Source organism: Oncorhynchus clarkii, chromosome 2 (genome assembly GCF_045791955.1).
Source record: "Oncorhynchus clarkii lewisi isolate Uvic-CL-2024 chromosome 2, UVic_Ocla_1.0, whole genome shotgun sequence".
NCBI lineage: Eukaryota > Metazoa > Chordata > Actinopteri > Salmoniformes > Salmonidae > Oncorhynchus > Oncorhynchus clarkii.
This window is the reverse complement of record NC_092148.1, coordinates 44,538,922-44,561,235: the sequence shown is the minus strand read 5'-3', so window position 1 is coordinate 44,561,235 and position 22,314 is coordinate 44,538,922. Positions and strand designations below refer to the sequence as shown.

The 22,314-nt window shown below is 40.4% G+C and overlaps 1 protein-coding gene across 1 annotated transcript in view; it reads right to left on the bottom strand.

Moving 5' to 3' along the window:
* LOC139368347 (lissencephaly-1 homolog B-like) overlaps nucleotides 1–16,925 on the bottom strand; it is a 29,170-nt gene extending 12,245 nt beyond the window's left edge. The window contains exons 1-4 of the mRNA XM_071107115.1: nucleotides 16,308–16,925; nucleotides 4,241–4,363; nucleotides 441–525; nucleotides 237–311 (exon numbers count right to left, since the gene is read on the bottom strand). Coding sequence (XP_070963216.1) covers nucleotides 237–311; nucleotides 441–525; nucleotides 4,241–4,272 — 192 coding nt within the window. The 5' untranslated portion in view covers nucleotides 4,273–4,363; nucleotides 16,308–16,925. The remainder of the gene's footprint in view (nucleotides 1–236; nucleotides 312–440; nucleotides 526–4,240; nucleotides 4,364–16,307) is intronic.
* Between the last annotated feature and the right edge of the window lie 5,389 nt (nucleotides 16,926–22,314).

Sequence of the window (22,314 nt, the reverse complement as noted above, 5' to 3'; positions counted from 1 at the left end):
TGTCAATCAGTGTTGCTTCCTAAGTGGACAGTTTGATTTCACAGAAGTGTGATTGACTTGGAGTTACATTGTGTTGTTTAAGTGTTCCCTTTATTTTTTTGAGCAGTGTATAATATAGCAAACACATACCACAAAATAACTTTTTTTTTAACTGTTAAAATGGTGCAAAGTGCATCAGAGCTTAAAAACCATCTGCAACACACACACAAAATAACATAAAAGTGACGTCAACTCACCTTCTTCTGTAATCTGATGACAGAGGTCCATTTCTTCTCCAAAAGACCAGCGTACTTCTTATCTAGCTCCTCATTCTGTGGGAGTAGGAGACAGAAATTGAAAAATGAGAGCGTGATTTCTAGGTTTCAAATAATTGCAAGGAAATCAAAGAATAGGTTAGTGTGGCAGTTTTGGGGCAAGTTAGTGTGCATTCGTTTGCTTACCATATCTAACTCCGCCTCTTTCTTGAAGGTGGAATAGGCTTCTTCATAGCCGTTTGAGCGGAGGTAGTCTCCTATCGCTCGGTTTCTGAGAAAGAGAGAGAATAAAGAGCACAAAACACAACCGTCAATATGCACATTATATTCCAAGGTTGTCTTCATAATCATGCAGGGTATGTGACAATCTCAAAATCCAGTTTTAACTCAGCATGTTTCATTCAGTCAGTGTTCTGACTGCAGGTAGCTCCCATAACTCCTTAAATACTGTATCAGAAAAGTGTGTGTGTGTCCAGTGAAATGTTTCCTCTAGGAAAACAATGCCGAAGAATGAATCACAGCCAGTGTTTCTGGTGGTCATGGAAACATGACGACTGCTGGAGGGATGGAACACTCAGAAGAAGCATAAAGTGGCAGCATGGTTCCATTCTCTGATGTGGGCTAAATGTTTTATGAGCAGCAGGACATCAGCACTCAAGTGGCTGCTGGATCAGTGTAACCTGTGAGTGAGTGTGTTCAAGTATGTGTGCGGCTGGGCACACTTTCAGAGAGAATGTGGTGTGTGTCTATGAGGTCAACCTTTGGCCCAGTGTGCCATCAGAGAGCAGTGTGTTTCTACAGGCTGTTTCCTGTCTGCAGAGCTACTGGACTGTACTACACTACAGAGACACACAACTAAAACCAAGAAGCGCCTGGAACTTACAACCATACCCCGTTCAAAGGCACTTAAATCTGTAGTATTGCCCATCCACCCTCTGAATGGCACACATACACAATCTATGTCTCAATTGTCTCAAGGCTTAAAAATCTTTATTTAACACTAGAACCGCCAAAGGCCAACGGCCACTGACATTTGATTTTGTAAATGTAAAAAAATATTTTACATTGCTCATGTCAGAATTTTGAAATCACAAACAGAAAAGTATTTAGAACTTAACCGTTTTTCTCCACCTGAGACCTATTGCCAACTTAACCCGCCAAGACAACGTGCTGTAGGACGTTGGTACACAGCCCGGCGCTAATGAGTCTCCCTCACCCTCACCTCACTAAATGGACACATGGATGAATGGGTGAAAATTGTGCACTTAATTTACAATTGAATTTAAAATTAGGCCTAACTGATATGAGGTTGACTTAATTCAGAAAGACTATACTGTAATGATTCACATATTCATCAGCTTTGTCACTTATGTTTATAGCAAATAATTTGACCGTACGCCTTGTGGTTTGATATAATTTTAATATACATTTTACTTTGTAAAATGAAACTGACGGGACTTTTACTTACTATAATGTTATTGCTAATCAAATTGATTGTAAAGAAAAACACATGATAGGTGTTTCAGTAGGCTTTTAGAATAATGCAAAACTTATCCTTGACTCTATCCGAGCGAAAGAAAGCAAATGATGCCATCCCACTAAATGGATGACGAATGGCCGATAATTGTGCACGTTACTTCACAATCAAATTTAAAATGAGGCCTAACTGAATTGTAGAGGGTGAAGAGGTTGATATAATTTAGAACAACCATGTAATGATGCGGATTTATCATCGTTGGCGCTCATCTTAATATCACAACCGGCTTGGGGGTTGATGCATTCTCTGTTATGCTTTACTTTGTAAAAATAAGTTGATACGGGCTGTTTTGTTTACTATAACGCTATGACTAAATTACATTTATTGTAAGGGAAAGGAAAACATGCTACGTGTTGCAGTAAGCCTTTAGAATAATGCAAAACATATCCTTGACTTTATCCAAGTTGATGACCAAGGAGAAACAAAACGATGCCAGTCAGCCTGCACAGACCAGCAATACTACACCTAAACTCTTCAAAAAAGAATTTCACACATAATAAGAGTTAGCCTATAGGCAAGACTAAATTGACAGTCTGATGAGTGGCAGTACTTTCAGTTGTCAAATTGGACAAGAAGAGATCTTGTAACATCTTGTAATTGACAGACAGGAAAAGGAGCATCACTTTATAAAATCCTCCATCAGAGTCACATGCAAGTAACAGTTTGATTTCTTTATAGTATCAGAATGATCATGTTTAATAACCTCTTGAAACTAGAGGGCACTATTTTCATTTTTGGAAAAATAACATTCCCAAAGTAAACAGACTATTTGTCAGGACCAGATAATAGAAAATGCATATAATTGACAGCTTATGATAGAAAACACTCTAAAGTTTCCAAAACTGTAAAAATATTGTCTGTGAGTATAACAGAACTGATATTGCAGGCGAAAGCCTGAGAAAAATCCAATCAGGAAGTGAATCTTATTTAGAAACCTCTGCGTTCCAATGCGTCCCTATTGAGCAGTGAAAGGGATATCAACCAGATTCCTTTTTCTATGGCTTCCCTAATGTGTCTAGTGTCACAAGACAGTTTCAGGCTTTTATTTTGAAGCGTGAGCGACAACATTGCGGCAGTGATCAGCTGGTGGCTCAGTGATATGTGCGTAATAGACAAATGCGGCCATTGTTTCTCTCGCTCCTACTAAGAAGCCAACTGATACGGTTGATATATTATTGAAAAGATATTTGAAAAACACATTGAGGATTGACTATAAAAAACGTTTGCCATGTTTGTCGATATTATGGATCTAATTTGGAATATTTTTCGGTGTTGTCGTGTACGCAATTTCCGGTCGATTTCTCAGCCAAATGTGAAGAACAAACGGAGCTATTTCGCCTACAAAAATAATCTTTATGGAACAAAGGAACATTTGCTATCTAACTGGGAGTCTCGTGAGTGAAAACATCCAAAGCTCAAAGGTAAACTATTTAATTTGATTGCTTTTCTGATTTTCGTGACCAAGCTGCCTGCTGCTAGCTAGGCATAATGCTATGCTAGGCTATCGATAAACTTACACAAATGCTTGTCTTGCTTTGGCTGTAAAGCATAATTTCAAAATCTGAGATGACAGGGTGATTAACAAAAGGCTAAGCTATGTTTCAATATATTTCACGAATATTATTATTTTCAGTGTAATTTTTTTTGTCCGTTGCGTTATGCTAATTATTGTCAGTTGATGGAACTACCGCTCCCGGGTCCGGGAGAATTGTCAAGAGGTTTTAAGACACTGTCAAAAACAGCGCATTCTGAAAGTATTCAGACCCCTTGACTCATTCCACATTTTGGGGAATATTCAAAGGTGGAAACTTTCCGTGGGAATTAACGGGAATATACAGTTGAAGTCGGAAGTTTACATACACCTTAGCCAAATACATTTAAACTCAGTTTTTCACCATTCCTGACATTTAATCCTAGTCTGTTTTAGGTCAGTTAGGTTCACCACTTTATTTTAAGAATGTGAAATATCAGAATAATAGTAGAGATATATATATATATATATATATATATATATATATATATATATATATATATATATATATATATATATATATATATATATATAGATATCCCCCACTTTGGACACTTCTGGACAATCCTTACATCTTAAGGTTCCACAGGAAGAGGGTAACAGGATACTAAACCCTTATTACTCCCTTCAGGGGATCTGACCTGACCTCAAACCCTCCACCTAATCCACAGATGTCCATCTGTTTCCCCTATAGCAATCCTGTGATCTCCTCCCTTCCACCCAGCACATTCCACAGCCACACTGTCTTTCTACAGATCTCACTCCTTTATATACTATGCGTCTGATCGATCATGTCTTTAATATCTCAATGTTCAAAGTTTAGAATCCAACAAGCCTGGAAAACAAGTCATTTTCCATAACTTATCCAGGATTTATGACCGTACAAACCCTGTGTCGTGTGTGTGTGTGTGTACTCACAGTTCATCTCGTTGTCTCTGTGACAGCACCATGGTGGCTGTAGTGGCTGCTCTCGCCCTCTGGACTAGGGGTGAGGGTGTAGGGGGGTCCTCAGGTCAGCTGCTCAGTCCTCAGAGACTACAACTGGTACTCCAAACAGAGGGGCGGATACAAGGGCGAGAATAAGGGGAGAGAGCAAAACAGAGGTGGAGGGAGAGTAAGAAGGAAAAATTAAATTAGTTTACGGTTATTGACAGAAAAATTAGATTACTAATCAACGTGGTACAAACACAATGATATCTGCCATTCTGCCTAATGGCAAGGCTCACTTCTCTCATTCTGGCCTCTGACAGGTGTGGAACATATTTAGGCTAATAGTACGGCATATTGATAGGGTAGCCTAATCTACTAATAAACAGAAACAAAACCAACACAGCCATTTGTGGTTCTGCAGCAAAGCATGTACTTCCTGAGCCATAAGACTGCTAGTAGCTGGGGTGACAGTGGCTTTAAGCTGCTTAGTGGCTAGACCACAAAGAGTCTGTCTGTGTGTGTACACATGCTTACAAGTGTTTATGTGGGGGTGCCATCCTCTTTGTAGAAATGTTTGTATGCGGGGGATCCGTGTGTGTGTGTGTGCCAGAGACTAGTCGTCCAGACAGCTGACAGTGCAGGACTGAGGAGTATCGCTGGGAATTGCCAGACCTCACGATATTATCACAATACTTACAGTATGTGCCAATACGATATGCATCACGATTCTATTGCGATGTGATACTGCAATTCTAATGCGATTTGATGTTCCAAACAATGATGCCAGAGTTATGTTTTAAGTTTACTGTTCCGATTTTGTATATTCTGTATGAGGTCTGTGAACTTGTCTGTATTCTGTTGGTTTAATGCTGACGGGCACCTTTCTCACGAAGGCAAATTCCAGACAGGTGTAAATAAATGTACAGTACCAGTCAAAAGTTCAGACACACCTACTCATTCAAAGGTTTTTCTTAAAATGTTCAATATTTTCTAAATTGTAGAATAATAGTGAAGACATCAAAACTATAAACACATGGAATCATGTAGTAACCAAGAAAGTGTTCAACAAATCAAAATATTGGAGATTCTTCAAGTAGCCTTTGTCTTGAAGACAGCTTTGCACACACTTGGCATTCTCTCAACCAGCTTCATGGAGGTAGTCACCCAGAATGCATTTCAATTAACAGGTGTGACTCATTAAAAGTGAATTTGTGGAATTTATTTCCTTCTTAATCCATTTGAGCCAATCAGTTATGTTGTGACAGGGTAGGGGTGGTATACATAATATGGTATTTTACCAAATAGGACTAAGCCCATATTATGGCAAGAACAGCTCAAATAAGCAAAGAGAAATGACAGTCCATTCTCCCAGCTGACAGATCCACAAAAAGAATGAGACAGGGTTTAAGTAAAGACCACAACACACCAGAAAGGTCCACAAGGATTCACAGGTGGAATTCGGTTTGTTTGTCTGTTGTCTCATGTTGAGACACCGAACCAAGAGAATAAACTATGCCATCAAGTCATTCATTCTGTGAAACAAACTGTCGTGAGCTGGCTTATTACAAGAGGGGACTGTGGAGAAAGGAGGGGACAAGGGAAAGGTGAGAAGGCAGGCAGGAAGGCTCCGGGCAGCACTGACTGTCCAGCTCATAAATAGGCCGCTAACCAAATTAGCCTGACCTCTCACATATGACATTGTCACCAAGCCTATGCCAGCTCTGACACCTACAAGAGCCAACTCAGCTCTGCCAGGACTGGTGTGTGTGTGTGTGGGGTTGAGTAATAAGTGGGTGTACTCACGCGTATTTTGTGGACAAGAAAGTTTAAATATAACGTTAACAAACTGTTAAAGTTGCAATGTTTTTGAGAAACAGGCATGACTTTCATGATCCTTCAATAAAACAAATCACTCTTTCAATGTTGAGTCAATCAAAATACTATGGAGTTCAAGGTCCAATGCACTACCCTTATCACACTGGAAGTAAATCTGTGTACACGTGTGAATAACTTTCACTGCAGTCCAATCCCTTCCAGTCAAACTTTCAGTGCAACAAAAGTTGACATATCATTTCAAAGTAGGACTTGGCCAGTTGTTTGTCTTCTGTCCATCTGATTGTGTCTGTGTACTAGCCAGGTTTTTGTCCTAGCACTACACAGCTGATTCAAATAGCCAACTCATCATCAAGATTTGATTATTTGAATGTTTGCCCCACCACCACAAGCCTGGACCACCACCCACCTCCATTCACTTAAAGCCCCCGGTCAGGTAGTCAGTCAGACAGTAACAGCCTTTAAAACTGCAGAGACAGCACTGTCTTGTCACACATTTCCCAAACCAAATCCCTCTTCTCTCAGCTTAAAAAGCTACGAGAAGCCATAATGGGTCATGAGGTGAATCCAGGCATAGCAAAACTAGGGTGAGTCAGTGTACAATAGGATCTAGTCAGTGTGTACACTGCATCTTGTATGTGTATGTTAAAAGACCGGCACCTGCATGTTGAGAGAGCTAGGAAACTATGTGAGATGCGAATGAGGGTGACATCTTGTATAAAGTGAGTGATGTGTGGACAGAGAGTTATTGGTTGGTTTTAAAACACACAGGGTTTCCGTTAACCGGTAATTGCCGGCTTTTGGCCAATCAAATAAATTAAAAGTCGATAAATAAAATTGTAGCCAAACAAATGTTCCAGGATTCAGAACCACTCTCACTCCTTGAACGCTGCCTTACAGGCATGCCTCACCTGCTGCTGAGAGAGCGCGCGACAGGCGCCTAGGCTACTGTTGATTATGAAGATGGATCATATATGGTGAGAATGTAACTCCTCATTTGATACTGCAGTTTTTCAGGGATTTTACAACTCGCTAACTACTTCACATGCTGATATTGACTTTGGTATTGTGTGTAGCTACGTGTTCTAGCTAGCTAGCCAGCAAACTTTCTAGAGAGCATTGCATTTTGAGTTTTGTAGTCGACTGAGCTCTGCAGATTTCCACAACAGTTTTCACATATTGCTTGTTAACTTATGACAAAATGCAATTGTTTTTTTACTACATATATTGTTCAAATATGTGATGTAGGGAATGTTATCCTTCCACACATTGGGTCCCTTGATACCACTTGAGCAACGTTTCAATGCCCCAACAATTCAGTCTGTTCTGGACGCAAAGGGAGGTCCGGCCTGGTATTAGACTGGTGTACCTAATACACCACGCGTGGGAATACTTTGGAACACATTCCCAAAATTAAAATCACTTGGAGCTTATTTGTTGGTGATTTTATAGTCTTATGTCCAACAAAATAAAAAATATATTTGTTTTGCTCAGAAAACTTGGTGCCAAATAAAATCTACCGCAAACCAGATTTGGTACGCGGCCCCCTAGTTGGGGAACGCACCCATTGCATATGGATGACCAGTAAATTTCTCAAATGTCCGATAAATAAAATCTCAACCAGCCATGATTGGGAGTCCCATAGGGTGGTGCACAATTGGCCCAGCGTCATCCGGACAATGATGGCTGGGGTAGGCCATCATTGTAAATAAGAATTTATTCTTAACGGACTTGCCTATTTAAATAAAAATAAGTAAAGAAAGGTGGCCATATTCGGTAGAATCTGTCAGAAGATACCCATAGGGTATATTTCATCTTCTCCAATTTACTAAAGTGAAAAACATCTTTAATCCACACAAAATGAGAGGGAGGAGGGTGATTGCCACAGAAGTAAAATCAACCTTCTTGCCAACAAACTCAAAGGCTACAAAGTCAGATGTGTATTTTGGTAATGTTAAGGCATCAGGTATTACCCTAAACAATGTTATGGCAGTAGGATCAAAAGGCATTTGTAATACTTTTAGATATGGTATCAAAGATGGCAGACCAATAGTTACGGTGAGAAAAGCTGGACCAAAACATGTATTATTGAAGCAGGAGCTTGCCGACACCTGTTGCAAAACAGGGACGACATCAGGATAGATTTTAGAACGCCTGAGTTTAGTCCTGTGTTATGGATTTTGCATTTTATCAAACCATGTTCGGCACAAATAGAAGAGTCGACAAGGTACAGAATATCTTCCCATGTTTCAACAGTTCACCTAGCTCCTGTTCCCATTAAGGATTGTGAAGACAGTACATTTTATCATAGCTTTTACTGTTGGGGATAGGGCTGTTGTGGTGACCATATTACCGCCACACAGGCAGTCACGAGTCACGAAGGCAGTCAAATTCCACATGACCGTTTAGTCATAAGTAATTAGGCTTATCCAAACTCTGATGCTTCTGCTGGTCATGAGTAACCTACCAAACTTGCTAACTGCCTGGTACTCAGCACTATATTTGTGCCTTTAATCACTGACATCAATGCAAATGTGCTATCATGGCCAAAAGTTGAAAAAGTCACAAATATTAATTTTCACGAAGTCTGCTGCCTCAGTTTGTATGATGACAATTTGCATAAACTTCAGAATCTTAAGAGTGATTAGATGAATTACAATTAATTGCAAAGTCCCTCTGCCATGCAAATGAACTGAATCCCCAAAAACATTTCCACTGCATTTCAGCCCTCCTACAAAAGGACCAGCTGACATGTAGTACCCCGCCATTCCCAGGAAGCGCATCAGTTCTTTCTTTGTGGAGGGCTGTGGGAACTGCTTCACAGCCTGGACCTTGGCTTCCACGGGACAGACAAAACCCTGACCAACAACCTTGCCTAAGGTATGTGACTGTAGCTTTGGAAAACTCACATTTTGCCAAATTAATAGTCAACCTGGCCCACACCAGTCTTTCGAACAGGGCTTGTACTCTCCAAACATGCTCCTCCCAGGAGTCTGAGTAGATGACCACGTCGTCCAAATACACGGCACACCCTTCCAGACCTGAGACCACCCGATTCATTAGCCTCTGGAAGGTGGCTGGAGCATTCCGCAAGCCGAAAGGCATCACTGTATAAGAGAACAAACCAGATGGCAGCAATCTCACAAGCTCTTTTGGTAAGGGGTACTTGCCAAGATCCCTTTAAAAGATCAAATTTGCCAACATACTTTGCTGACCCAACTTGATCAATACAGTCCTCCATCCTAGGAAGAGGGTAAAGGTCTGCTTTAGTAACATTGTTAACTTTTCTATAATCAGTGCAAGGTCTGAAAGTGGAATCAGACTTTGACCAAAAGACAGGGTGAAGCCCAATTTGAACAACATGGCTCCGCAATACCATTGTCCAACATATACTGCACCTCTGTTTCCAGTTTAATTCTCTTCTCCTCAGATAGACGATAAAGGCACTCACCGCTGGAGTGCCTTCAACTTTGCTTAGATCACAGGAGTGATAACATTTTAACAGGTTCACATGGCATAACTTAGAGGACTTCCTATGACTAGGGGTTTCAATAAGATAGTTCAAATCGTACACTTTACGCAACACATTGAAAGGACCACAATATTTTGCCTGAAAAGGTGAACTTACAAGAGGCAGAAGAGCAAGTACACGATCACCGGGACTAATCTCATGCAGCTCAGCCTGTCCGTCATATTTCAGTTTCATTTTCCACTGAGAAGATTTTAGTTTCTTTCGCCAGTTCACCAGCCCTATACAACTTCAACCTAAAACCATTTACATAGTCAATAAGGTTCTGAGGTGGTTCCTCAGACAAACAACCATCCTGCAACACTGCTAAAGGCCCACGCACCTCATGACCAAACACTAAGTCATTTGGGCTAAACCCTGTGCTTTCTTGCACTACTTCACGAGCAGCTAGTAACAGCCAAGGTAACCCCTCCTCCCAATCTGCAGACAGTTCTGTACAGTATGCATGAAGCAAGGATTCTAAAGTTTGATGAAAACGTTCCAAAGCTCCCTGGCTCTGGGCATGGAACACAGTAGACTTGTGTTTAACGTTAAGCTGTTTGAGAACCTGAGCAAATAAATGGGAGGTAAAGTTAGACCCCAGATCTGACTGGAGGATATTTGGAATCCCAAATGTTGAAATAAATTGAGTTAACGCTTTAATTGCTGATTTTGAAGTTATGGTACGCAAGGAAAAAGCTGCAGGATATCTGGTTGCTTGACACATAACAGTTAATAAGTAGCTATGACCTGACTTGGTAAAGGCCCAACACAACCGATAATAAAATGCTCAAGAAGGTGGCCTAATGGCTGGTATTGGATACAAAGGTGCTGGCTTTACTACCTGGTTTGGCTTGCTTGTGCACTGACACGTATCGCAAGTTTTAGTAAACTGCTTTAAATGTGGCCAGAAAAAAATAACGAAGTATGCGATCATAAGTTTTACAAACACCCATTTGACCTGCCACATCACCATGTGACGTTTGCAACACTTTATTTCACAAAGTAGTAGGTACAACTATTTGAAAGACTGGTTCTCCTAGACCCTGATCATAGTGTGGAACCCATTTCCTGACCAACAACCTATCAAGAAGAAAATAACACTGAGCACTATTCCTCACCACTGAATCAAGAACAACTTTATCAAACAGATCAGCCAAGTTAGTATCGGCCTTTTGCTCAGCCATCAATCTCTAGAACTAGTCAACTGTTCTGTCTGGAGTTTGACTGGCAACTCAAGACTTTCTGGCTTACTCTCAATCTCCTTACGAGAGGCCGTACAGGTAACCGCACAAACTGGAAATACCTCAGGAGACATACAGTTTTGATCCGGCAATTCCCTTGCAGGTGACACTGAAGGTTGCTTCTTACAGATGTTTAGTTTGCCATTTGCCCACACCTTACTACCTGCCAAGTCATTCTCCAAAATCATGTGGACTCCCTCTACTGGCAACTGGGTTCTAACCCCAACATCTACATCACCAGACCACATTTTAGGGTAACTTCATGTAAAGGACAAGAGAATGGAACTAAACCCATACCACATACCATTACACAACTGCCAGTATCAGACTCTTTAGAGAAAGAATCTAAAGCTCCAGTGTCTCTTAACTTCTTGAAGCTAGGGGGCACTATTTTTATGTTTGGAAAAATAACGTTCCCAAAGTAAACGGCCTATTTCTCAGGACCAGATGCTAGAATATGCATATAATTGACAGATTAGGATAGAAAACACTAAAGTTTCCAAAACTGTCAAAACTGTGTCTGAGTTAAACAGAACTGATATTGCAGGCTAAAACCTGAGGAAAATCCAATCAGGAAGTGCCCCTGTTTTTGAAACCTCTGTTGTTATGCATCCCTATTGCCCATTTCAAATCAAATCAAATTTTATTTGTCACATACACATGGTTAGCAGATGTTAATGCGAGTGTAGCAAAATGCTTGTGCTTCTAGTTCCGACAATGCAGTAATAATCAACAAGTAATCTAGCTAACGATTCCAAAACCACTACCTTAGACACAAGTGTACGGGGATAAAGAATATGTACATAAAGATATATGAATGAGTGATGGTACAGAGCGGCATAGGCAAGATACAGTAGATGGTATTGAGTGCAGTATATACATATGAGATGAGTATGTAAACAAAGTGGCATAGTTAAAGTGGCTAGTGATACATGTATTACATAAAGATGCAGTAGATGATATAGAGTACAGTATATACATATACATATGAGATGAATAATGTAGGGTATGTAACATTATATTAGGTAGCATTGTTTAAAGTGGCTAGTGATATATTTTACATCATTTCCCATCAATTCCCATTATTAAAGTGGCTGGAGTTGAGTCAGTGTGTTGGCAACAGCCACTCAATGGGATATCAACCAGATTCCTTTTTCTATGGTTTCCCTAAGGTGTCAACAGCCTTTAGACATAGTTTCAGGCTTTTATTTTGAAGAATGAGCGTGAACGACCACATTGCGTAGGTGGATAGGTGGGGGCTCTCAGAGTGAGCTGAACGCAAAAGAGAAAGGCGGCCATTGCGACTCCCGGTCCTAGTGAAACGCCAACTGTCCCGGTTGATATATTATCGAATAGATATTTGAAAAACACCCTGAGGATTGATTATAAAAAAAAGTTTGACATTTCTGTGGACATTATGGATATAATTTGGAATTTTTGTCTGCATATGTCGTGACCGCTCTTTCCTGTGGATTCCTGGGCATAACGCACCAAACTAACAGAGGTATTTGGATATATAAAATGTCTTTAAGGAACAAAAGGAACATTTGTTGTCTAACTGGGAGTCTCGAAAGTGAAAACATCTGAAGATCAAAGGTAAACGATTAATATGATTGCTTTTCTGATTTCTGACCAAGTTACCTGATGCTAAGTGTGCTTATTGTTTTTTCGAACGATCAATAAACTTACAAACGCTTGTATTGCTTTCGCTGTAAAGCATAATTTCAAAATCTGAGACAACAGGTGGTTTTGCAATATTGCACTTGTGATTTCATGAATATTTTCTAGTAATATTATTTGACTGTGGCGCTATGCTATTCAGCGTTGCTGATGAGTTATACCGGATCCGGGATGGGTGGTTCAGAAGGTTAAATTCTATATTTAATAGATTGTAAAATTCTACACTAGCACTCAATGGACAAAAAAATGGTTTGATATTGTTTCATTAAACTTCCGACTTAGTCATAAACACAGGGGGACAGATGTTAGAACAAAAACAAGTTCTGTTAGCCATTGCCAAAAGCTATGAAATCTGGTTAACATGAAAAGCCTAATTTTCAGACTTTGTATCCTACCTTGTAGTAATAATTGGGGATGCGTAGTAGGTGAACATATCGGAATCATCCGATATTAGCCAAAACTGCCAACATCGACCCCGATGTCTAGTTTAACAGCAATGTGCAAAACTAATGTCAAAGCAGACATGCATACCTATAACATAGGTACATGACGTAATGACACCACGTAAAATGTTGCGCTACACTTGTAACACGTGACGACCCGCCCACCCTGTCTGCCGAATTCTTTCTTTGCTCTTGCTTTCCTTAACAATCAACTGTTCTCTGTCGTGGGCGATGTTGGCTTTCGCCGACTGGTCAAGCACCGGTACACTACCAAGTAAACTATTTTTCAGATGTTGTCCTACCGGAGTTACACAGTAGTAGCATCACGACTGACAATTGGACCAGCGATATCAGCCCCATGAGCATGCCGAGTCTGACAGCACAGTGGGTCGTTGAGGATTTTGTACTGAGGAAAGTCGTATTGAAAGCTCATGAATGGGCTGGTTGTCATATTAGTGAACCTCCACCCCAAAAAGGATTGATCTCAATACTGCAGTGCACAGCTGAAGCACGTGCAAGACATGGCTGACATGAAGAGAACCGAGCAACTATTGACAAAAGCAGGAAATGAAAACATTGCAGAGGAACTGCTTTTGAAATCTGAAACAGCCACTGAGCATTTTGAAGCACAAACACCAGGTGATTTGGTTGAAAGGTTACAGTCATTCTCATTATGCGGCCGCTGACATTTTGTACATAGGGTCCAACCTTTTTGGTTGTGATACCAACCGCTGGTGGTGGTGGTCGAGACTACGTGCATCACCGTACGAGGCCGCCAGAGCAGAAAACAAATCTAGTTGTAAACTCCCCTATGAGAACAGTGAGGAGCAGACAGGCCCCTAGACAGGGGTAATCTTAGAACACATCTAAGATATTACTGAGGTGCCCTACACTGGTTGTAAAAGAAATCCAGTGGACTTCCACCTCCAAAACAAATTGCAAAAATAGTCATGCCTTGCCATGTGTAGATTCAACTACAATAAAACTAGTAAAATGCTCCATATCATGTGTTCCTGCAGGATAACATTTCTGAATAAAATCGGTAGGACAACTGGTCCCCTTGAGTACCAATGCTAAACGATATCATAACCGCCATCGATAAAAGACCATACTGTGCAGCAGTCTTCATCGACCTGGCCAAGGCTTTCAATTACCACATTCTTATCGGCAGACTCAATAGCCTTAGTTTCTCAAATAACTGCCTCGCCTGGTTCACAAACTACTTTGCAGACAGTTCAGTGTGTCAAAACGGAAGGCCTGTTGTCTGGACGTCTGGTAGTCTATGGGGGTACCACAGGGTTCAATTCTCAGGACGACTCTTTTTTTTGTATACAGTGCCTTGCGAAAGTATTCGGGCCCCTTGAACTTTGCGACCTTTTGCCACATTTCATTTTGCCACAAACTCTCTCCAGAAGTTCAGTGAGGATCTCTGAATGATCCAATGTTGACCTAAATGACTAATGATGATAAATACAATCCACCTGTGTGTAATCAAGTCTCTGTATAAATGCACCTGCACTGTGATAGTCTCAGAGGTCCGTTAAAAGCGCAGAGAGCATCATGAAGAACAAGGAACACACCAGGCAGGTCCGAGATACTGTTGTGAAGAAGTTTAAGACAGATTGTAAAACTGACATGGTCAGAACATATAGATTCAATGGCTGTAAAGATGGGGGAGGTCTGTCCATAATATAGAGATGACACCACACTCCAAAAAGCAAGTCCTGCCGGCTCTAGTTTTAGCTCATCTTGATTATTGTCCAGTCATATGGGCAAGTGCTGCAGCTGGCAGAGAACAGAACTGCATGTCTTGGGTCACTTCTTGTTTTTATAAGAAACATTAATGTTACAAATTCCAAAATTTATTGAATATTCAACTTACACTTACCTGACCAGACATGCCACAAGGGGTCTTTTCACCGTCCCCGGGTCCAAAACAAATTCAAGGAAATGTACGGTACTATACAGAGCCATGAGTGTATGGAACTCCCATCTTATATAGTACAAGTGAACAGCAAACCTGGTTTCAAGAAAGAAATAAAGCAACACCTCACGGCACAACGCCTCTCCCCCATGTGACATACTTCTGTTTATATACTGACATGTATGTGTAACTGAGATGCACACACACACTAAATTATTTTAAAATGTATGTAAATTGTATTTTCAATGTATGTAATCCCTTTTTCAAGACTAGCTGTCGCCATTGGGGTCAGCTAATCGGGATCCTAATAAATCAAATCAAGCCTCATTCCTTGAATCTCAAGACAACTCTGAGTGTTTTTTTCTCACAGTTGACGCCATGTTGCGTCCTACTTATATCAGTGCACTGCTCACAACTTAAACATTACGAAATGTCTATTTGAGCAAATAAAAATCCCATAGCAAACAAGCCATACATTTTTTGTTGTTTACCAAATTTGACACTCATTGCCCTCCATACCAAAACGCATTGCTTGGTGGGCGAAACGCCACCTGCTGGAGGGAGACAGGTTTTCTGCCGAGATGGACCGCTCTTCCTCTGGAAGGTGGCCGCCAGCCAACCACAGGACCACGTTCTGTGTAACTTATTTATGATGAACCACCGCCAAAGCAAGAAAGTATGTTACTAATTTAGTTAACGTTAACAGGAAACCATTTAGATAGCTAGCTAACCTTCTGAAATGAACTTTCCAAAAGGCCAGCTAGGTGGCTAACGTTTGTGGTTAACGTTACATAAATCCTTAGCTAGATTAAACATTTGCATTACTGCAAAGGTGAGACTAAAATATGTGGTTTAGCCAATTTACCAGTGTATGATATAGCTAACATCGAAGGAATGTTAACAGCTAACGTTAGCTAGCCCGCTGGGACAAGGTTGCAGCTATAGCCAATTAACACGCCCTTCCAGCTAACTAACTAGCCACCTAACGGGATGGCTAAAGAAATGTAGCTGATTCGTTACCATTTTACTACCAAAGTCCTCTTGTCAAACATGACATTGTCGTTTCAACATAACGTACATAAATATCTAACGTTAGTTAATCAATCACCTCCCGACCATTAAAGTGAACCAATTGAACCGTGGTTAATTGCTATATAAATAGCCATGTTTAAAATCCATCCAGTTAACGTGCCATGTAAACAAACTCTATGCAAATGCCAAAACATTCACTGTGAGGCAACATAAGAAATGTATCAGAGCAAGATCATGACATTATCTAGCTACAAGAATCAGTTTCCCAACCTTATGTTACTGTAACAGCCTCTTCGCCATTTTGAGACAGACGGGAGGCGCACAAAAATAAATCTGCAGCCACATCGTCATCATTACCGCTTCGTTTTATGGCAAAACAAGATCAACTCACCCTTCTATGAATGATCTGTCTCATAGTCCTTGTTCTGCGATAATAAAAAAGCCGATCAAATGTTTTGTTTTTGCTCAGACCCTGCTGGGTGACATCTTGTTTTCTGCTGCTGTATTTCAGTCAGGCGTCACTACCGCCTCCGGACCGCGCGTGGGCTGGCAGCACGGCGCGCACGCGCAGTCCAACTGTCCTCGAGGAAGGTTTGGGACACCGGATACTAAAAGTACGCACATGTTGAATTTCCTGGTCGCACATTGAGATCCCTGAGATCCGATAAACAAATGTGTTAGTTCATTTTGCAAGTTTGTATCATAATTCGCAAATGTGTAATTTAATTTCGCAACCTTGTATCATGTGTGAAAAATGTCATTTCACACATGATAAAGCAAGCATTCAACTCATTTAGAAAACTTTGAATTATGAATCTTCTGTGAATAAAACATATTTGCACATGCCGAATCTGGAAGCTCGGGGTTGACAAATTTAACGTCTAATTTGTTTCAAAATGGTTTGTAGTTGTAAATCCGGGGTTTGCACAGCTGTAACGCATCCTTTTGCTTGTAATCTGTCTGCATTAGTAAATACACGATGGCTCTGGGTGCAGGACGTTTTACTCCTGACCAATACATTTCCTGACACAGCAGCCTATTGCTGCAACCATTGGCTGAATTTTTCCATCAATCAAATATCAGGCCGTTCCTTCCCACAGCACAGGGTCGTAACTAGCTACCACAGCCACAAAGGAACAAACCCTGCCTATTTCTACAATTGATCATCTTAAAATCTGATTTTAAACCTAACCTTGACCACACTGCTAATCGTATGCCAAACCTTAAATTAAGACCTCTTTTTTTTAAATCATACATTTTTACGATAAGGCCAATTCTGTGGTAACTAGTGACCACAGCACTGGAGTCTTAGAGTGTTGAACTAATGAGTGTTTGAGGTGGAAGGACTACTGGGTTTAGCATGTCCCTGGAGGGGGCTAAATGATATTTTGGCTTGGAGAAGTTTAATATCGAGTCGGGTATTTGGTTTAAGGACATGGTTATGATAGATACGTTTGGTCCAGTGTGAGTGATATTTTTGAAGAGGGTGGAACCAGGCCTTTTGGCCAGTGGTGTAAAGTATTTTAAAGTACTACTTAAGTAGTTTGTGGTATCTGTACTTTACTATTTATATTTCACTACTTTTACTTCACTACATTCCTAAAGAAAATGATGTACTTTTTACTCCATACATTTTCCCTGACACCCAAAAGTACTTGTTACATTTTGAATGCTTAGCAGGACAGAAAATAGTCCAATTCGTACACGTATCAAGAGAACATCCCTGGTCATCCCTACTACATCTGATCTGGCGGACTCACGAAACACAAATGCTTTGTTTTTAAATTCTGTCTGAGTGTTGGGGTATGACCCTGGCTCTCCGTAAATACAAGAAAAAAAAACAAGAAAAAGTCTTGTTTGCATTAATGGAAATTTTATTATTCATACTTAAGTATATTTCAGCAGCTCCATTTACTTTTAATATTCAAGCATATTTAAAACAAACTACTTTTAGACTTTTACTGAAGTACTATTTTACTGGGTGACTTTCACTTGACTCATTTTCTATGACAGTATTTTTTACTCAAGTATGAGATTTTTGTACCTTTTCCACCACTGCTTTTGGCTAACACTTTTACTTTTTTGGTTACTACATGTGTCAATGTGTGTTATTTCATTGTTTTGAAGTCTCACTATTATTCTACAATGTAGAAAATAGTCAAATTAAAGAAAAACCCTGGAATTAGTAGGTGTCCAAACTTTTGACTGGTAGTGTAGTTCGACAACTCCCACATCAGGTGGGGTTTCAGTGATCTGAAAGTACGTTATACTAAAATAGTAAGACAAACAACTCCAAGTCAATCACAAATTTGAAAGACTACAGTATATGCAATAATTGTTTATACAACTGCATTGTTTACCTCAGTCAACAGCTGTGGCTCCCATCCATATTCGGTGGAGACCTGGATGCTGTTGGGTGCGCAAAGAGAATTACCTTTGCACAATCCCCGTCGGGCATTCTGGTTTTAGACTATACCTAGCTAACGTTAGCCAAAACAAATTGGAATTAGTCAAATAAGTTTTGCGAACTCGTAACATATTATATGAATTTCAATTCATAACATACACTACATGACAAAATGTATATGGACACCTGCTCATCAAACATCACATTTCAAAATCATGGGCATTATTATGGAGTTGGTTCCCCTTTGCTGTAATAACAGCCTCCACTCTTCTGGGAAGGCCTTCCACTAGGATGTTGGAACATTGCTGCGGGGACTTGCTTCCATTCAGGCACAAGAGCATTAATGAGGTTGGGCGATTAGGCCTGGCTCGAAGTCGGAGTTCTAATTCATCCCAAAGGTGTTCGATGGGGTTGAGGTCAGGGCTCTGTGCAGGCCAGTTCTTCCACACCAATCTCAACAAACCCTTTCTGTATGGACATTGCTTTGTGCACAGGGGCATTGTCATGCTGAAACAGGAAAGGGCCTTTCCCAAACTGTTGCCACAAAATTGGGAGCACAGAAATGTCTAGAATGTCATTGTATGCTGTAGCATTGTTCGTACGTGTACACAGACTGACACATTCTGGTGTCCAGTATTCTGGTTTTGCTGGAGAGGTGTGTGTGTCTAGCTACGCTACATGACTAAGAGTATGTGGACACCTGCTCGTTGAACACCTCATTCCAAAATCATGGGCATTTATATGGAGTTGGTCCCCCTTTGCGTCAATGGAGTTGTCAGGGCTTTGTACAGGCCAATCAAGTTCTTCTACACCTCTCTCTACACATTTTTGTATGGACCTCGCTTTATGCACAGGGGCATTGTCATGCTGAAACAGGAAAGGGTCTTCCTCAAATTGTTGCCACAAAGTTGGAAGCACAAAATTGCGTATGCTGTAGTGTTAAGGTTTCCCTTCACTGGAACTAAGGGGCCTAGCCCGAACCATGAAAAACAGCCCCAGACCATTTTTCCTCCACCAAACTATAGAGTTGGCACTATGCATTCGGGTAGGTAGCATTCTCCTGGCATCTGCCAAACCCGTTTGCACTGCTCCAGAGTCCAATGGCTACGAGCTTAACACCACTCCAGCCAACACTTGGCATTGCGCATGGTGATCTTAGGCTTGTGCGGCTGCTCGGCTCCCGAAGAACAGTTATTGTGCTGATGTTGCGTCCAGAGGCAGTTTGGAACTAGGTAGTGAATGTTGCAACAGAGGACAGATGATTTTTATGCGCTTCAGCACTCCCGTTCTGTGAGCTTGTGTGGCCTATCACTTCGCAGCTGAGCCATTGTTACGCCTAGACGTTTCCACTTCACATTAACAGCACTTAGTGATCCTTCTTTAAAAGTTGCGAGCATGCACCGCGGGACTTGAGGTACCCAGCTTCATTGCTCCAGACGACCACAAGGGGGAGTTGGGACCCAAATGCACAAGTGTTAAGGTTTTTTATGAACAGTGGTTCCAATGACAAATTTTGATGCGAGCCACCCTTGCGGTGTTCAAAGACGGCTGACAAAACATTACGGGGGAACTAAATGTACATTTTTATGAAGTCGAGTCAAGCAAAAAAAGTACAATTGAGAGGAATGTTTAATGTAGAGACGTTTGTGCATATTGTCATAGTTCATGAAAACCTCCATTTAGCAAGTTACCTGACTAGCTAGTGTTAGAATTCATTTGTAATTCGTGTTAGTTTTAGGGACACAAAAACCAGCAAACCAGGCTGTCTTGTGAAACAGTAGATGTAAAGAATCTATCTAGCTAAAGCATTGAATGTACAATTTATAAGCTTGCCTTGCAATGCAGCTGAAGTAAGGTAGCCAACTATTTACTTGCTTATTGTGTAGTGGAGGATAAAAATAACTGCCTATGGATGTGTAGCTAGCTACAGTATGTAGCTGATCTGTGTATGGACTGTAAAAACGTTAGATTGGTATGACTATTAGTTCAGAACCTAAACCTCAGCTATCATAGTTGTATCAACTTCAAGTCTGAATGGCATTGAAGCCTATGGATAGGCCTAGAGTATAATATAATAACTTTGTGCCAAGGATGCAAGTCCTATATACATGTACTGTAGTTATTACCACGCATGAGATTCCCACATCGTAGCCTGTACATTGAATATATTCACTGCTCGTGTACTCTTCCTTGGCAAATAAAAGTGCGGTTCAGGTATGAATCTGAGAATTTTTTTCAGTCATATCAAATTCCATTATTTGAATGATACTGTGTCTGCATTACAATTATACACTTCAGTGTTTGCTGCTCCTGGGACAATGATTACATATTGTAACTATACAATAGACTAGAAACATGATCGTTTTCTGTATATATGCATAGTTTGATTTGTAATTCATATCTAACTCCGTTCATCTGCATTAATCTGAGGACACTTAATTTCAACCAGTGGAGAATGTGAAACACTTTATTGAAAGGTCATTATCCAGGTGACACTAAATACATGTATTTATAATAATACAATTATTTTGCAAGTTCAATCTGTACTTAAATGCACATATGGTGTGCGTTATAAACCGAGGAAGACGCGGTGGGGAGAGGTAAGAACAGCGGCAGACAGCATATGTTTAATGAATTACGAAATTACGAATTATGAAATTCGAATCTGGTATCAGGATAAATATAACAATGAGTCACCGATTTTATACTATGTATTTTTTATTAGCTAAGTAATAAATGGCAAATGCAACTTTCGTATATACGGGCTCACTGTAATACCACGCAGGGCAGAACAGGGAACTGACAAGATGTATGTAAACAGTATTCTTTATACTGTGATAGACAGTTCCAACCCGTCTGTTGACCTATCACAGTAGAGGCTGGGTGTGGTTTAAACTTGCTCAGCCTATTGCAGGCGCTCAGGCGGGTCCCCGCCTCTTGGTGCTTCTGTTGATAGATGTAACTGTTGCTGTGAAGAACATCCATGCGCTCATGCTCCATACCGTTATCTCGCACCTGGCTCCTGTTATCTAACAAAAGACCGCTTGTTCTGCAACCCCACGCTCTGAATGTGCCCCCCCCCCCCGAACTCATTGAACAGTTTGTCTTCATGCTACTCTGTATTTTTCCATCATGAGAAAGGCCCATGGCCCTGACACTTTTAACAATGTTTCAAGTCAGCTATGTTGCATAACACATACATACATACATACATACATACATACATACATACACACACACAAGCCAACAGCAGATAATATTCAATCATATATATGGTAATAGCTATAATGTAAAACACAGGATCCAACAATCCCCCTTTTTCACACCTCCAAGGGTGTGAACAAAAATTCAGCAATGAATCATATAACAGTTACAAAGTTTAAAATACCTTCATGTCCTCCATTCGATCCCACTATGTACTAGATTGGCTACCAGCCACCTAGGAACTTAAAACCCTCATGTCAAAAGAGAACAGCTCATTTAAAAACAGAATAAAAGAAAATGGTGTCAAATTTAAGTCCCCCTTTTGACACCCGCTAGGGTGTCACTCATTATCCTTTATTTCAGCGGTCCCAACATAGTAATATGTTAATAGCATTTCATGAAAATAATAAAACGTTTATTATTAATAAAACATTATTATTATTATTATTATTATTTTTTTTTTAACAGAAAAACAGAAAAGAAAATCATCCAAGAAAAAATAAAAATCAACAAGTGATATATGCTTTTGTCTCCCCCTTTTGACAAAAACAGGATAAGACTTTATTGTTTATTGACATGTAAGATGTAGGATAAAACTTTGGTCATGGAAAACAGAGTAAAGCAGAGCAAAGCATTATTATAAACCATCTGGTCCTCTCAGCTACTCCTATCCTGCACCAGGTGGGCACCATGCCACCCAGGGACGCCAAACCTTCACAACAGGGAGAACAAACATACTGGAAAGAAAACTTACCATAAAACAAAAATGTAAAAGAAGGAACTGTGG